This window comes from Brassica oleracea, chromosome C5 (assembly GCF_000695525.1).
Source record: "Brassica oleracea var. oleracea cultivar TO1000 chromosome C5, BOL, whole genome shotgun sequence".
Taxonomy (NCBI): domain Eukaryota; kingdom Viridiplantae; phylum Streptophyta; class Magnoliopsida; order Brassicales; family Brassicaceae; genus Brassica; species Brassica oleracea.
Window position 1 is genome coordinate 1,802,350 of NC_027752.1, and position 14,055 is coordinate 1,816,404.

General features: G+C 34.0%; 1 protein-coding gene across 2 annotated transcripts; it reads right to left on the reverse strand.

Annotated features, from left to right (window-relative positions):
• Nucleotides 1-2,939: 2,939 nt before the first annotated feature.
• Nucleotides 2,940-6,418, reverse strand: LOC106295421 (zinc transporter 5). 2 transcript variants are annotated; one of them, XM_013731314.1, is made up of 4 exons: nucleotides 5,673-6,418; nucleotides 4,688-4,837; nucleotides 3,467-3,504; nucleotides 2,940-3,264 (listed from the first exon to the last, which is right to left on the reverse strand). In XM_013731314.1, exons 1-4 carry the CDS (start codon nucleotides 6,288-6,290, stop codon nucleotides 3,198-3,200), a joined length of 873 nt encoding a protein of 290 aa, XP_013586768.1. In that variant the 5' UTR covers nucleotides 6,291-6,418; the 3' UTR covers nucleotides 2,940-3,197. The 2 variants fall into 2 exon arrangements, with proteins under 2 accessions (XP_013586768.1, XP_013586767.1); XM_013731313.1 differs by lacking the exons at nucleotides 2,940-3,264; nucleotides 3,467-3,504 and adding an exon at nucleotides 3,721-4,269 and having other exon boundaries at nucleotides 5,673-6,409.
• Nucleotides 6,419-14,055: the final 7,637 nt, after the last annotated feature.

The window sequence follows — 14,055 nt, forward strand, 5'->3', positions numbered from 1 at the left end:
AAAAAATAAAAAGATGTCAAATCATGAGTTAAGAAACCCGGCTAAGAAAAATCTATTTCTAATAGACATTAGTCAGTTTCTCCTCTAAACGCGTAGGATTTTTTGTTTTGTTTTAAAAAATCATGAATTTAGCCAACGTTATAGGCATTAGTCAGTTTCGCTATATTTAATTTCGTTTGATCTTTTGATCTAACTAATCAGCTAGCTGTCAGTTATTATAAGGTTTGAACTTTGAAGAATTGAACATAAACTCCATTAAATGTGATTATTTTTCTCAGGTTAAAGATATACACTTTCATTTTCAATTAAAACTAAAGGTATAGGCCCTGCGCAAGCGCGGAGTTGGTGACGTTATTGTAGCTTTGTATAAATATACGAAGGTGATGCCGTGTTTTGCTATGGTGCTTGATTTTTCAGTATTTGTATTTTTATATGTTCGAAGTGGACTACTGAAATGTTGTTATTTTATGTGTTTTGTACTGTGTTTTGAATTTTGTTGTTGTAGCAGATTAGTTTATTTTGTGGTGTTTATCTGATGTTCTTTCACTTGAAACTAATGTTCATTATCCCAAACTTGATAGTTATTTGTGGCTTGATTTGGTAATTTGTAATTCTCTGTTACTGTGTTTTCAAGCCAACATTTGAAAAAAAAAAAAACTATAGTGAAAATTGCATGCTGTAGTTTTATTTTTTTGGTCCTAAAATGCCTTAAAATTAAGAAAGTTGTTTTCCTAGAAATACTTAACTGTTTGGTTTGGTTCGACTTTGGGCATGTAAGCTCAATTTATAAGAAAACGTAAGCGAAACATTGGTGGTGAATTTGCCGCCTTTGGGTAGCTCGGAAGAGTTAGCTTCTGAAATTTCCAGCTTTGCTTAGTTTGATTATATTCTTTAGTTGGAGTAATTTATACATTAAGTTCGGGTTTACTTGTATTGGTGAGACTTGCTTGCCTTCTCTCCATTGGGTTATGGTGAAGTGTGAATTGTAAGGTGAACACCATTATTAAATTCAAGCTACACCCGAAGAAGGATAGAGTGACATAGGTAGAGAAGAAAGATTTTGCAAGAGCCAATGTCATTCTTGAAGCTCTGCAATCAAGTTTTTTTTTTGGTAAAATGTTAAATATTATTACCAGCTTTTCAAATTTTTACAGAAATACACAAGAAACAGACTTGCAGAATTTAATCTAAACAAAAGAACCAAGCAGCGAGAAAGATCAACAGAAAAGAAACAAAGACTGAGACTTTGCACGGGACATCATCGGAACAATGACTGACCAGAGGAAACAAGCATGAACGGAGTGAGTATCAGTTGCCGCGAGCTACCGGAGAGAAAGGCGCCCTCAAACCTTGAAACACACGGCTCTTACAGCTTCTGAGGACCCAAAAGCCACAACATGCACAAAGAATCACAATCTCCAACCAGCTTACTAACCCAAGAAGAATCTCACCAGCAGCACGAGGAAGGCTCTGAACCAGCGATGCCGTCTTTTGGAAAGGACAATTGAAGATTGCTGCCTCCAACCAACCAACCCAGGACCGTGTACACCTTTTTAACCGAAAGCTCATATAGAGCCGCCAGACTAACCTAGAACACAACCTGCTCCACCAAGCCAACAAGAAAGCCAGAAAGCCCTAGTGAAGCTCATACATCGTCCACAAACTCACTAGTTCTCGCCAAGAAACAAACTACTGACAGGTCCAGGAACCATCGGCATAGCGCCTAAGCGGAAGAGCTAACTCGGAATAAACCTCCTGATCAGGAAGGCGCACACCACTGAGACTCACCACCAAGTACACCGAAAGTTCACCATTTATTATGGGAGAGGATGACAAGCGAGCTGCCACCGCGAGCCCAACAATCATGCGGAAGCCGCGTTGTACTCGACACAAGCTGCCACAAAAGAAAACCCAACCCGGTTAACAACTCCGCGCGAGCAAGCTTCCCACCCATGCCCACAGCTTAGAACAAGCCGCAGGATCTCCGAAAGACAAAACCAACTCGGAGGAACCAAGTACCGAGATTTGAACACCAAGCCCAAAAGACACGAACCCACAGAGAGAGGCCTCAAAGCCACACCACCACCACAGATCCACGGAGAACAAACCTCACCGGAGCGCCACACGCTATCACCCTCAAGTCCGAATCCTAGATCCTGAAAATCTCAGGCCCCCGCCAAAGATCTAAGCAAGCGATGAGTTAGGGTTGACGCCAACCCAAAACTCCTAGATCTACACGAGTAGAGGAAGAAACTTCAGCAGCAGACCAAGCCCAGGACGAACAGCAAGGCCGAGAGAGATAAAGAGAGAGCGACGGAGCTGAGAAGAGAAGAAATAAAGTGGGAGCCCTCAGAACACCGGCTAAAAGGACCACCGGCGCCGGAGACAAACGAGCTACAGAGATTTGTCTTCGAAAGTTAGAGAGAGGTTAGAGGGAGAGGATGAGGAGAGAGAGCCCGAGGAGAGAGAGCCCTATTCTGCAATCAAGTTTAGCCTAAAAAAACATGTTCTGAAACATTCAGCAGCAACACCATAGAGGTCTTTAAATTTTTTTTCTGGCTATGGCTATGACTCAGCATCTACGAATCACTTCTGAAGTTTATAATTGGTTCAGCATATTAGGACAATCATGACTCATTTAATATTGGAAAAACGTGTGTATTAGTGGACGATCAAACAATCCCCTCAATTATATTTGCTAAGGGATTTTGACACGCGTAATTTCAATCAATTTCACAAAACAAATATGATATGGCTATTGAAATTGATAACATGTCTTATAGCACATGGACAATTGCATTTAATGTTAATTTATATTTTTGGTAATTTTTTAAAATATGGTAATAACTCATATTTTACATTTAATGTTAATTTATATTTTTTGAAATTTTTTTAGAATATGAAAATAACTCATAAATCATCATTAAAATAAATATATTCAAATATGGCATTATAAATTTCGAAATATAATATATGCTAGCTCTATCAGTGGATAATATGAGTTCTTAGTTACCGATACATGAAAATGACAAAAAAAAAAAAAAAAAAATCATGAGCTGGCTTTGCTTTTTCAGAATTTCGGAGAATGAGATTAAATCTCACCACTTACGGCATACTGATGATACTTCTTCACGTTTTCAATCAGAGGAATCGCACTTGAGAGCCATTTATTTTCATACCTTATAGCAATCGATACCTCACTTCAACCTTATCGGAAAAAAAAGAAAAGTTGTTTTTGGTGAGAATCCATGGACTCGTTCATATCTGCAATTCGAACCAGAGATGATCAAAATGAATCGACATAAAAAAAAAAACTCAATCGTGTTGAAGAGGGAGTACTATATATAAGGAGGGTTCACGGAGGGGTTACGAATCACAACCATTAATGGTGAATATTAAAGGCAAGAAGGTGTAGAGATTGAAGAAGAGTAACCGCAGTTGAAAATACCAAAGGTCGGTCACTCACTCTGTGTGTTGAGTTTTGTCTGAAGCAATGGAGGAAACCTAAAGAAATATTCATAAGAAAACGAAGCTTAAGGAACCAAGAAAAAACAATACATTTCAATTGGGCCTTATTTTTAATTTAAATGAAGAAGCCCATTGGATATTAATTATTACTCGTTTTACACAATTTTATAGTTTTTTTTAGCTGTCGAGTAAAAGCGTAGAAACTCAACTATAATAATATAGACTAGATTTTTTTAGGTAAAAAAAGAATGATTTTCTAAGAAATTTTCCCTATTAAAGCAAAAGGTTATCATACATTTTATTAATACACTTTATTACTTTATCTTTTTAACTAACAGACTGCACCTGAAATTTTGTTTACAAATATATATTAACACTAAAACAGCATTTTTTGGTAAAAGAAGTACAAAAATCTATATCTATATTTATTAGGAAACATCTCGTATTAACAAACAATAAACTATAAGTGTACTGGTTTTTTTTTTGTTGCTAATTTTAAGCCCATTTAGCCAAGAGTGACATAATTCCAGCACCGATAAGAAGAGAGATATGAGCCATAATTCGAAGCCCAGTGTTAGATTGCATCTTAGGGTGCATAAAATCAGCTGCGAGAAAATCAACGAGAGACATATAGATGAGGATCCCTGCGGATGCAGCATTAAGCACTCCTTGAACTATCAGAGCCGTCTGGCTCGACTCATTATAAGAGCTTGCTATTCCCATGCCAACTGCTATTCCGATTGGTGTCGTTACAGAAAAAAATATCGACATTATTGTTATCGACATACAATTAAATTTTCCCTGCAATATATATATTTGTACGTTAGCTAGTTGACGTCTTCAATCATGTCTAAAGTGTGAAAAACAATAAACATAAATTTTATGTCAAATATATGTGTAAGAGTTGAAAAAAGCAGCCACTAGTCACTTTTGAAATTCTTGCAAGTGGAAGAGTCAAGGAAGCCGCAAATACGGACGAGACACAATAAGAGAAAATTCAACGATAAGTTCAATGAGTACTGCCAATCAGCAAAAAAAAAACGAAGAAAAACAACGAATATTATACCTTTTTTAATATTATACACTTTACCGTAGAGCGTAAACCGCAAAGAATATTATACACTTTACGGTATAGTGGTATACTGATCTTAATGCATGTTTTAACTAGAAAGAAAACAAATTATGGAGAAGAAAAAACGAAGGAAGGGAGTATCGGTACCTGAGCGATGCAACCACCAAGGCCAAGACCTTCGAAGCATTGATGAAACATTAAAGCAGCAAAGAGAGCTTTGGCAGTGTGTGGACTTTGTGATGCTCCCAGGGATATTCCTATTACCACTGAGTGTACTATTATTCCCACCTCCAACACCTATTGTATTTTTTTGTAGATAATAATAATTAGCTTCACTTTTACCTAAAAACAAACCCAGCTACATGAGACATAAAAAAAAGCTAGGAATCTATGGAATCTCCATCCGAGAAATACGTAGAGTTGGAAAAGGGAAGCAAACGCATGTGGTGGCTTCATATGGACCCTTGTATATCATTGTTTTATGCTAAGTTTCATACACACGAAAAGATTGCATATCAGAGCATGATTAACCCAGGATTTTTAGGATAGGGTTCTTAGCGGAATTTAAAAAACAGTTTCTTAATTTTTAACTAAAAAAACTAAGAATCGGTTTTTAAATAAAGACTTTAAGAACTGGTTCTTAGTTTTTTTTAGTTAAAAGTTAAGAAACAGTTTATTAACTTCCGCTAAGAACTCACTCTAAGAATACCGGATTAATCATTGTCTTATTATCTTTAATTATCAAATTTCAGGCTTTCCCGTTGACTTCATCTTTATTTTAATAGAATAGATTAAAGACACAAACTGAATTAAAAAGTTACTTTCTCGAATCAATTACTATAGTTAATATGTAATCTATATCTATATACTATATAGTATAGTTTTTATATTAACAGTAAGAGTTGATTTCTCTTGGCTTTATCGTAGCAGTCAAATTTCTCCCGAGAATCTCTTAATGCCAGGACCAAAAAACTATGCATTAAGATTTAAAACCCCATACTATATAGATTACATATTATAGTATATAGAATACTAAAAGATAAACGAAGAATAATCAAATCATTTTTATAAAAATCCAAACTCGTACCTTCGTCCATCAATAACGAAAATAGGATAAAAATATTTAATTTACCTGGGCCACAACTCGAGTACGGTGAAGCTGAACCTCGGATTCACCGGAATCTACGCTGACAATTCCGTGCGCGTGACCATGAGCATGCACGTGCAACCCTAGCTCGTCTCCACCACCACCGCCACCGATTTGCTCTTCACCTTCACCGATCTTCTTAGACGTCTTATTATGCAATCTATGAAAATATGACGTGGCAAAAGAGTCAACGGAGAGAGTTAAAATCGCTGCGACCATCGCAATGAACCCAGTGAACGGAAACTTCCAAGCTTCTCCTTTCAGACAAGGTGACGTAAGCTTCTCGTAGCCTTCAGGCAGCACGTGCATAAACCCCGTGGCCAAGATTACTCCTGCGGCGAAGGCTTTTGTCACGAAGAAGAAGTTCGTCCCCGGTCTTAACGACGGAAAGAAGTTTCCTAGCAACGGAAAGAGAACGCCAATAACTCCAGCGATGAGAACGGAAGGTATGGCAGCGATCTTGTATTTCGTGGCTCCCGCTTTGTTTCCTTCGTCTTCTTCGTGTGAACACTCGCACTTAGACTCGCCAGCAGATACGGAGATGAGGAGGAGAGAGATGAGGAAAAAGAAGAGTAAGAGCTTGACGCTATGTGTGATTCTCATCGTATCAATTACGGTTTCACAAAGGTGTTGAGTTGTGTCCCTTGATAATGGCGAGAGAAATGGCTGAATAAAGAAAAAAAGAGCGGTGAAGAGATCGTGGAGAGTCTATATCACAAAATGTGTGTATATATAATAACAGATAAATTTTAACAAGCGATATTCCAATGGAAGACCTATTAATTTAAAACTTGTTAAATACAGTATCTCTTTATTTACCTTATGTATTTATATGATCTTAATTTATACTTTCAGATGGCACATTATTTCCACATTTTTTTTTTTTTGTGACCAAAAAGTTAGTTATACAAGCAAAATGATAAAACGAATAAACATAAATAGATCGTGAGAACTCTGTTATACTTTTTTTTCTTTTTTTTAACCAGGATGGGTTCGGGCCTTCGGCCTTAATCCCCTCCTAGGCCCGGGGCCGGCCGGCGCTGATACCGATAACATGGCGTAAAGCACCCCTCCCCATGGGAATCGAACTAGGGGTGCAATGGAACCTACTCCAAGCACTAAACCACTAGCCCAACGCACCTTGGGTTATACTTTTCTTTTCAAAAAAAAAAATTTTGTTATACTTTTAAGAGTTATTCTTGGGTTCAACCTCTATGGTGAACCTCTAGGTTCACCAGCCAATAGGATTTCATTATTTCAAATTCGATATCTTTTAAAAAAGGAAACAAAATATTATCAAGTTATATTATGTTTTCAAAATAAAAAAGTGAAAAAATAGTAGCTACAGAAAAAAAAAATTAAAAAAATCTTTTTAACGTCGTCAGCAAAACACTAAACCCTAAATCCTAATCCCTAAACCCTAAATCCTAAACTCTAAACCCTTGGATAAACCTAAACCCTTGGGTAAACCTTAAACCCTTGGGTAAACTCTAAACCCTTGGGTAAATCCTAAACTTTAAATAAAAACACTAAACCCTAAAACTCTAAACACTAAATCCTAAACCCTAAACCCTTGAGTGTTTTAGTGTTTAGTGATTTTGATTTAGAGTTTAAGATTTATCGAGCTTAAGATTTATCCTAGAGTTTAGGGTTTACCCAAGGGTTTAGAGTTTAGGATTTAGGGTTTAGGGATTATGATTTAGGGTTTAATGTTTTGCTGATGACGTTAAAAATATTTTTTTTGTATTACTACTATTTTTTATTTATTTCTTTTTACCTTTTAATTTTAAAAAAGATAATATAAATTGACAATATTTTGTTTTTTTTAAAAAAAATATCGAATATGAAATAACACAATCCTATTGGTTGGTGAACCTAGAGGTTTACCTAGGGGGTGAACAGAAGAATAAGTCTAATTTTAATTATCTTTAACAGAATAATTCTATAATCATATCTGTTTGAAGCTACCTTTCTATTTTTTTTAACAGACTCCCGTTTAAACATAAAAAAATACCTAATCATTGGTTCATCATGACTAACTGGCGGTGTGGCCCATGTCATCTGTGTTAAAAATTTAAAATCAACTCAAATCAGTATATTATAGAATTGAGAAGAAAAGGGCGAAAAGGTTCATCGTACAAATTATTCTTAATTTGTTGTCAGATTATTTTATATCTAAGAAATCCCCTGGCCAGAATATCCGTATAGTTAACATCTGAACAACCAAAAACATATCTCTTCTTTTTTAGAAAGACTATGCCACTCATCAGACTGAAGAACCCTATTAAAAAACAAATATTTCGGACGTTGTACAAAACTGCAGATTGTTGATAGCTACCTTAAGTAGTAAATTTTTCTTCTCGAAAAAGGGTAAATTTAAGTAGCAAAATTAAATAAAAGGTTAATTTGTGTAATAGCCAATTTTGAGAGCAAAATTAAGAATATGGCATTGATTTTGACATAATTAGTTCTCCTATCATTTTCTTCTATTTCTTCCGGTTTTCTCATTTTTCTAAGACGGTTGACGGTGATAACACATAAAGATCATGTATCACTTAAATGAAAAAATAAAATAAAAAGAGTTGTTACAGTGATTGTGGTTATGGCATTGGTGATGATGGTGTTTACGGTGGTGGTGACCATGGTAGTAGTTTCAGAGGAAGAGGAAGTTACAGTCATAGATATGGAAGAAACAATGAGCTTTTTGTAGCAGTAGATACTGTGGCTATGTGGTGGTGGTCGTCGTTGTGGCAAAAGAAAAAAATTGTCGTACATGGAGACGAAGTAATGGCCTTTTATAGCATAGATAACAAAATGGTATGGAACAAACTGAATGGAATAGAATAAACTAAATAGAATAGTACACACAATGAATTATCAAATAGCAGATTATATTAGAAAAGTATAATGTGTTTACATGCTCGAGACCTACAACTTTTTTCAATGTTCATACGTATCTTATAGATAGTAAACAACATGAAAATGAAATTATAAGCATGTCAACATAACCTTTTCATCATACGAGAACATACAAATGAAAATCTAAATAGAATAGAATATGGTAAATGGTATAATTCATATTAATAAAATTATTAAATGGTTTAAATATACTATACTATATATGTCTAAAATTAATGTTTATCCAAACATCAACCTTTTTCATAAACTAAACCCAAAATACTAATCACTAAACTCTAAAGGGTAAATATAAATCCTAACCTAAATATCAAAATATACAGATAATACATAGTATGAAATATTATTAAAATAGAATAGCAATAAACGAAATATCATATAGTATTTCAACTGATCTGACAGGAATCGATGCTGTGAAGAAAGAGAATCGTAGGCGTCTCGACCATAACACCGTCGTGGTCTGTAAAGTTTAGAAGCAGAGACGTAACAGATGAAGCAGAGACGATGTATGCTGGTGATGGAAAAAGAGCAGCGGTAGTTGGTAATCATGGTAGCTAGTAATTGAAAAAGAAGAAAGTATTTTAATATTTCATTAACCGGATACGAGGGGTAATATAGTATATATTATAGAAGTAATGAATGTATTTGTTTTGTTAGATATTGAATTATGCTTTATTTCCTAGTTATCCAGTACAATTTCCCTTAAATAAAACTGCTTGAGACATAATTTTGTTTTCTCGTTGCTAAAAAGCGAAAGAGACTACGTAGAGACATGCTACGTGTTACTTTTTTTGTAACACAACTACTAGGCCTAAGAGCATGTTTATCCCTTCTTATATATATATTTTTTTTTTTAAATTAAAAAACAAACCAATCGTGGACCGCCAGGAGTCAGTGGGGCCTGCGAACAGCGTAAGAAACTCATTAAAATCGGTTCTTAATTAGTAGTTTTTGTAACCGATTCTTAAGAGTTTCGTGGGGATCCACGCACTAAGAACCTCACTAAAGACCCCGGATAAACATGCTCAAACAACTACGTGTTACTTTAAAACTGTTTTCCTCGTGAATTATTTTAATATTATTAAAGCTACTACTATAGTAGTATTAAAATAAAGAGATTTACTCTTTTCACGTCTAGGTTATGTCGTGAGAATGTCGACATAAAATGAAAGAAACAAGTTGACTACTTTGTTTGATTAAGCATGTGTCAAAGTCAAACGGCTCAAACCTCTAATAATGTCGATATTATTAGTCCATCAGTCTTTCATATTTCTTAAGTATTATTTTAATAATTTCCAACAAAAATCTTTCTTTTTTTCTACGACACCAATCTTTATATCTTGTTACTTTTGTAGTGTACGCTTAAAAATAGAAATTGAAGAAAATATATTGTAAGAATCATAATAGAGATCTAAATATATTAAAGGAAAATCCTAAAAAAGTTTGACAAGATAATCCAATATATATGAAAGTATTAAAATATCTATTTTTGGTGGATGGAGTATTAGCGCATCTCCAACTCTACTCCAAAACCCACTCCAAACTCCATTTTGCAGTAAAAGCATCTCCAACCCCATTCCAAAATCCACTTTGAAATGGAGTAATATATATGATTATTCCAAATATGGAGTAAACCAACTCATTACTCCAAAATGGTGTTGAACTTTTTTATTTATAAAATGGTCTTCCATATTTAAATATTTTCGTTTTAAATAAAATATTATTATAAATAAATATATAAATATTATTTGACTATATATATTATAAAAATTACTGTTAATATTTCTTAATTATATAAATATCCATCTAATGAACTATTTTATGCAACAAAATATATATAATATAAAACATAGAAGATCATACATATAAAAAATAAAAGATAAGCACCATAAAAAGATATATAATATAAAACATAAAAGATCATACATATGAAAATAGACTATTTTGCGAATAGTATAAATGAAAGATGATATTACTAATTTTTTAATAACATAAAACATAATATATTAAAAATATTATATTTTGGAGTAAGAAATGAAGTAATACATTGGAGCAAAACTCAACTTCATTTGGAATTATTTTATTTTGGAGTAAAAAATGGAGTAATACATTGGAGACGCTATCAGATATTGGTAATGGATGTTTTGAGATTAAACAGGTTATCAAGGTGAGTTTGCACGTTTGAAAATGAACTAGTTAATTTCGTGACGTCACCACGCATGTTTACCATATCGACTGTAGCACCTACCAAACATTTCAAACTTTTTTTTTCTTTTTTTTCAAACATTCAATCTTAAAATCTACGAAGTCCAAAGTAGCTGCTCACACAAGTCGACCCAATCCACAAGTATATAGATTCAGGGTTTTGACACTAAAATCACGAAACGCACACAACAAGAATTTACATGAGATACACATACTGTCTCGTACAACCAAGACCACAGAAAATGACGAATCGATCTTGTTTCCCACGGAACTCTCGAAACCAACTTCTATAGTTTTATTTTCTACAGTAGATTTACTATTAAACGAAACTGAATTATTGCATTTATGAAGTGTGAATATTTTAAATGTGAATCTCAGCTATATATGCTAAACTTTTACAAAGAAATAAAAAGTATTGATTTGATTTGAGGGACATTTTCTACCAATAAAAACGAATAATATCCACTACCTGCTTTCCCATTTTTTATTTCATTATCAAATTAATTATTTATTTTGACTCAATTTTTTTTTTAATTTCTTTTAACATACATACATGCATGTCAAGGTGATTATTTTTCTGGCCAACGACACAACAAGATAATTTATTGCTCAACTCTTTGAAATGTAAATATATATATACAAGCAAACGATTTTTTTTTTTGATAAAAAAAAATTAAATACGAGTCTATTAAAGACACAGACATAACTCCTGAGTGGAGGCACATCCCACGTATAGACCCTCTCCTGGACATTCAAATGAGTCAAAAGCAATAGCTCATATCCGTGTGGCCAGCGAGATTCAAACCAGGGTTCACCGTATTGGGTATATTCCCTCGAGCGCTACTGGACTACCACCACTGGTTACAGGCAAATGATTTTCTTGAAACTTTTTTTTGTATTCATTTATAAAGCAATACTGAAGTATGAAGAGAACAAAAACCTTTATTAATTAAAATTTTGAGTTGTGAAATGGTCCACACACCACTCCGAATGAGATTGATTCTTGAAGAAAAAACAAAATGACTTTGAATCTTCGGTACACTGCTTAGTTTCACATTACGAAGACTTCCTCTAACACCGACGCTGCGTTGTCTTGAGAGGGTTAAATCACAATAATCAACTATAGGAAGACGACCCTCTACCTAGTTTATAACGTGACCATTATTTATTTGTATTTTTGAGCGGTTGGGATTTATGTGGAATATGACAACACAATTAATGAATTTATATCCAAAGTTTTGTATACACAAAGATTAGTGAAGGTAAGACTGGTCATGTAAAAATCCCCTCGTAATTTGAAGATATATGCAATATATACTTTGACTTACACAAATGTCTAATTGTAATACTTGCAATTGCTGCATGCATTTGATCCATTTTAAACGCCTATCTGGGATACTAATATCTTACGAACACACAGAATGAGTATTACGAAGACTTAATGTCATAATGCTCAACCATTCAAACTCGAATCTATGCTAGACCAGAAGAATTGCGTATATGAACGCCCAACCAACCCTCTGTCAAGAAAGCGGTCGGAAATTATTGTATGGGCCGCACAAAGAATCAATTTGACTTTTCCTTTGTGATATAGTCAATAGTTCTTCATTAAAAAACTTGCTTTATTCTGGTTTAGTTTCAAAGTTGGGTTTTAACGACTTTTGTTCAAAATATCTATATCTAAAGGACAATAATAACACCAGGTAGCAAATGCACATGACAAGTTCACGTATACGACCAAGAAATTTAAGAATCTTGGATTTTTTATTTTAAAATGCCAAAAGAGTCAAAATTACAATAAGTGCTTATTTATGCACATAGACATTGGTGTAGATCGGTTGATTACATACGTTGAGTGAGACAAGAGAAAAACAAAAGATGCAAAACGAATACTGCATTTGAATTTTCAATTGCGCGAGCTACGAAGGAGATAACAAAATAGTCATGAACAAACTAGTATGACGTAAAAAAACTAGTATGACGTATTGACCAGAGAGGCACAAACCACACACGAACCATTTGAAACATGGGTGATCCAAAACCTTCTCTAACCAGGGAGGATTTGGATATAGTCTAATGAAACTTTAGCGTTAGCTTTCAAATTTTTTGGACCTTCAAAATCTGAAAAAAAAACAAATTATTAAAGTTCTTAGTAGAAGTTTATAACTATTAAAATCTTAGATTCTGCATGTTTCTGACTAATCAATATTGGAGAAGCATTTGACTGCTAAAGGCATAAAAAGGAAGAGTACTAGTAGTAACCAGTAACCACTATGCACTAACCTATTAAGTAATAACCTAAAATCTGTTCCTCTAGTTACTTTTTGATCGTTGTTGCACCTTTTACACGGCATTATGTTGCTCTTCAATCTCGTGATAGTACTCTTTAACAACTAGTGGTCTGTGGGAGAGTTGTTAAACGATGAGGTCTTGGGTTCGAGTAACGCCAAACGCATTAATAACCTACACGGAAGAGTCAGTGAAGGCTCACATGTGAAGGGTTGATAAAGATATTTCTAAAATCAATGTATTATTTAAGAGTCAATCCAATTCTAAGTGGTTTCAATGTAAAAAGAATACATGTTCATACTTAATCTAAGTACACTCAGTGTAATGAAGTGATAAGGTTTAACTAGCAAGACTCTAAAACAACAAATTAACAAATTTTCAAGCAATGGGATAAAGGAGGAATCATGTGTCTAGGAATTTGATTTCAAATGACTAAGATCCAATCTAAAATGGCAAGGTATCAATCAACATATTTCCTTAAGTCTAGACAACAATCCTAAACAAGTTTTTTGTCAAGATAAATGTTCATTTACTCTCATTGAACAAACATCAAATGCATTTGGTTTATGTCAATCAAACAATCATTAAGAACAGGTCATATAACTATCTACACTTCCCTAACATCAAATGTATTTGGTAGGGCAAGCTAAGAGCAAGTTGAGTTGGCTCAGACATTTCATCGAACACCTTCCGGGGCAATGAAATGTCTAGAGTTCTAATCTAAAGAGGTCAACTCCAGACTAGCATTAAGAATACTCAACAAGCAAGAAAACATATTAATCTAACTCTAAACATTCTAGATCTTCACTTAATCATCCTAACCAATGAATCCAAAAGGAGTCTACTCACTAATCTTCATGATTAACCTTAAACCCATAACATATTCAAAAGAAATCATGTTAAGAAGATAAGATATACTCAAATTACTCAAGAAATAAAGATTACATTACTAAAAATT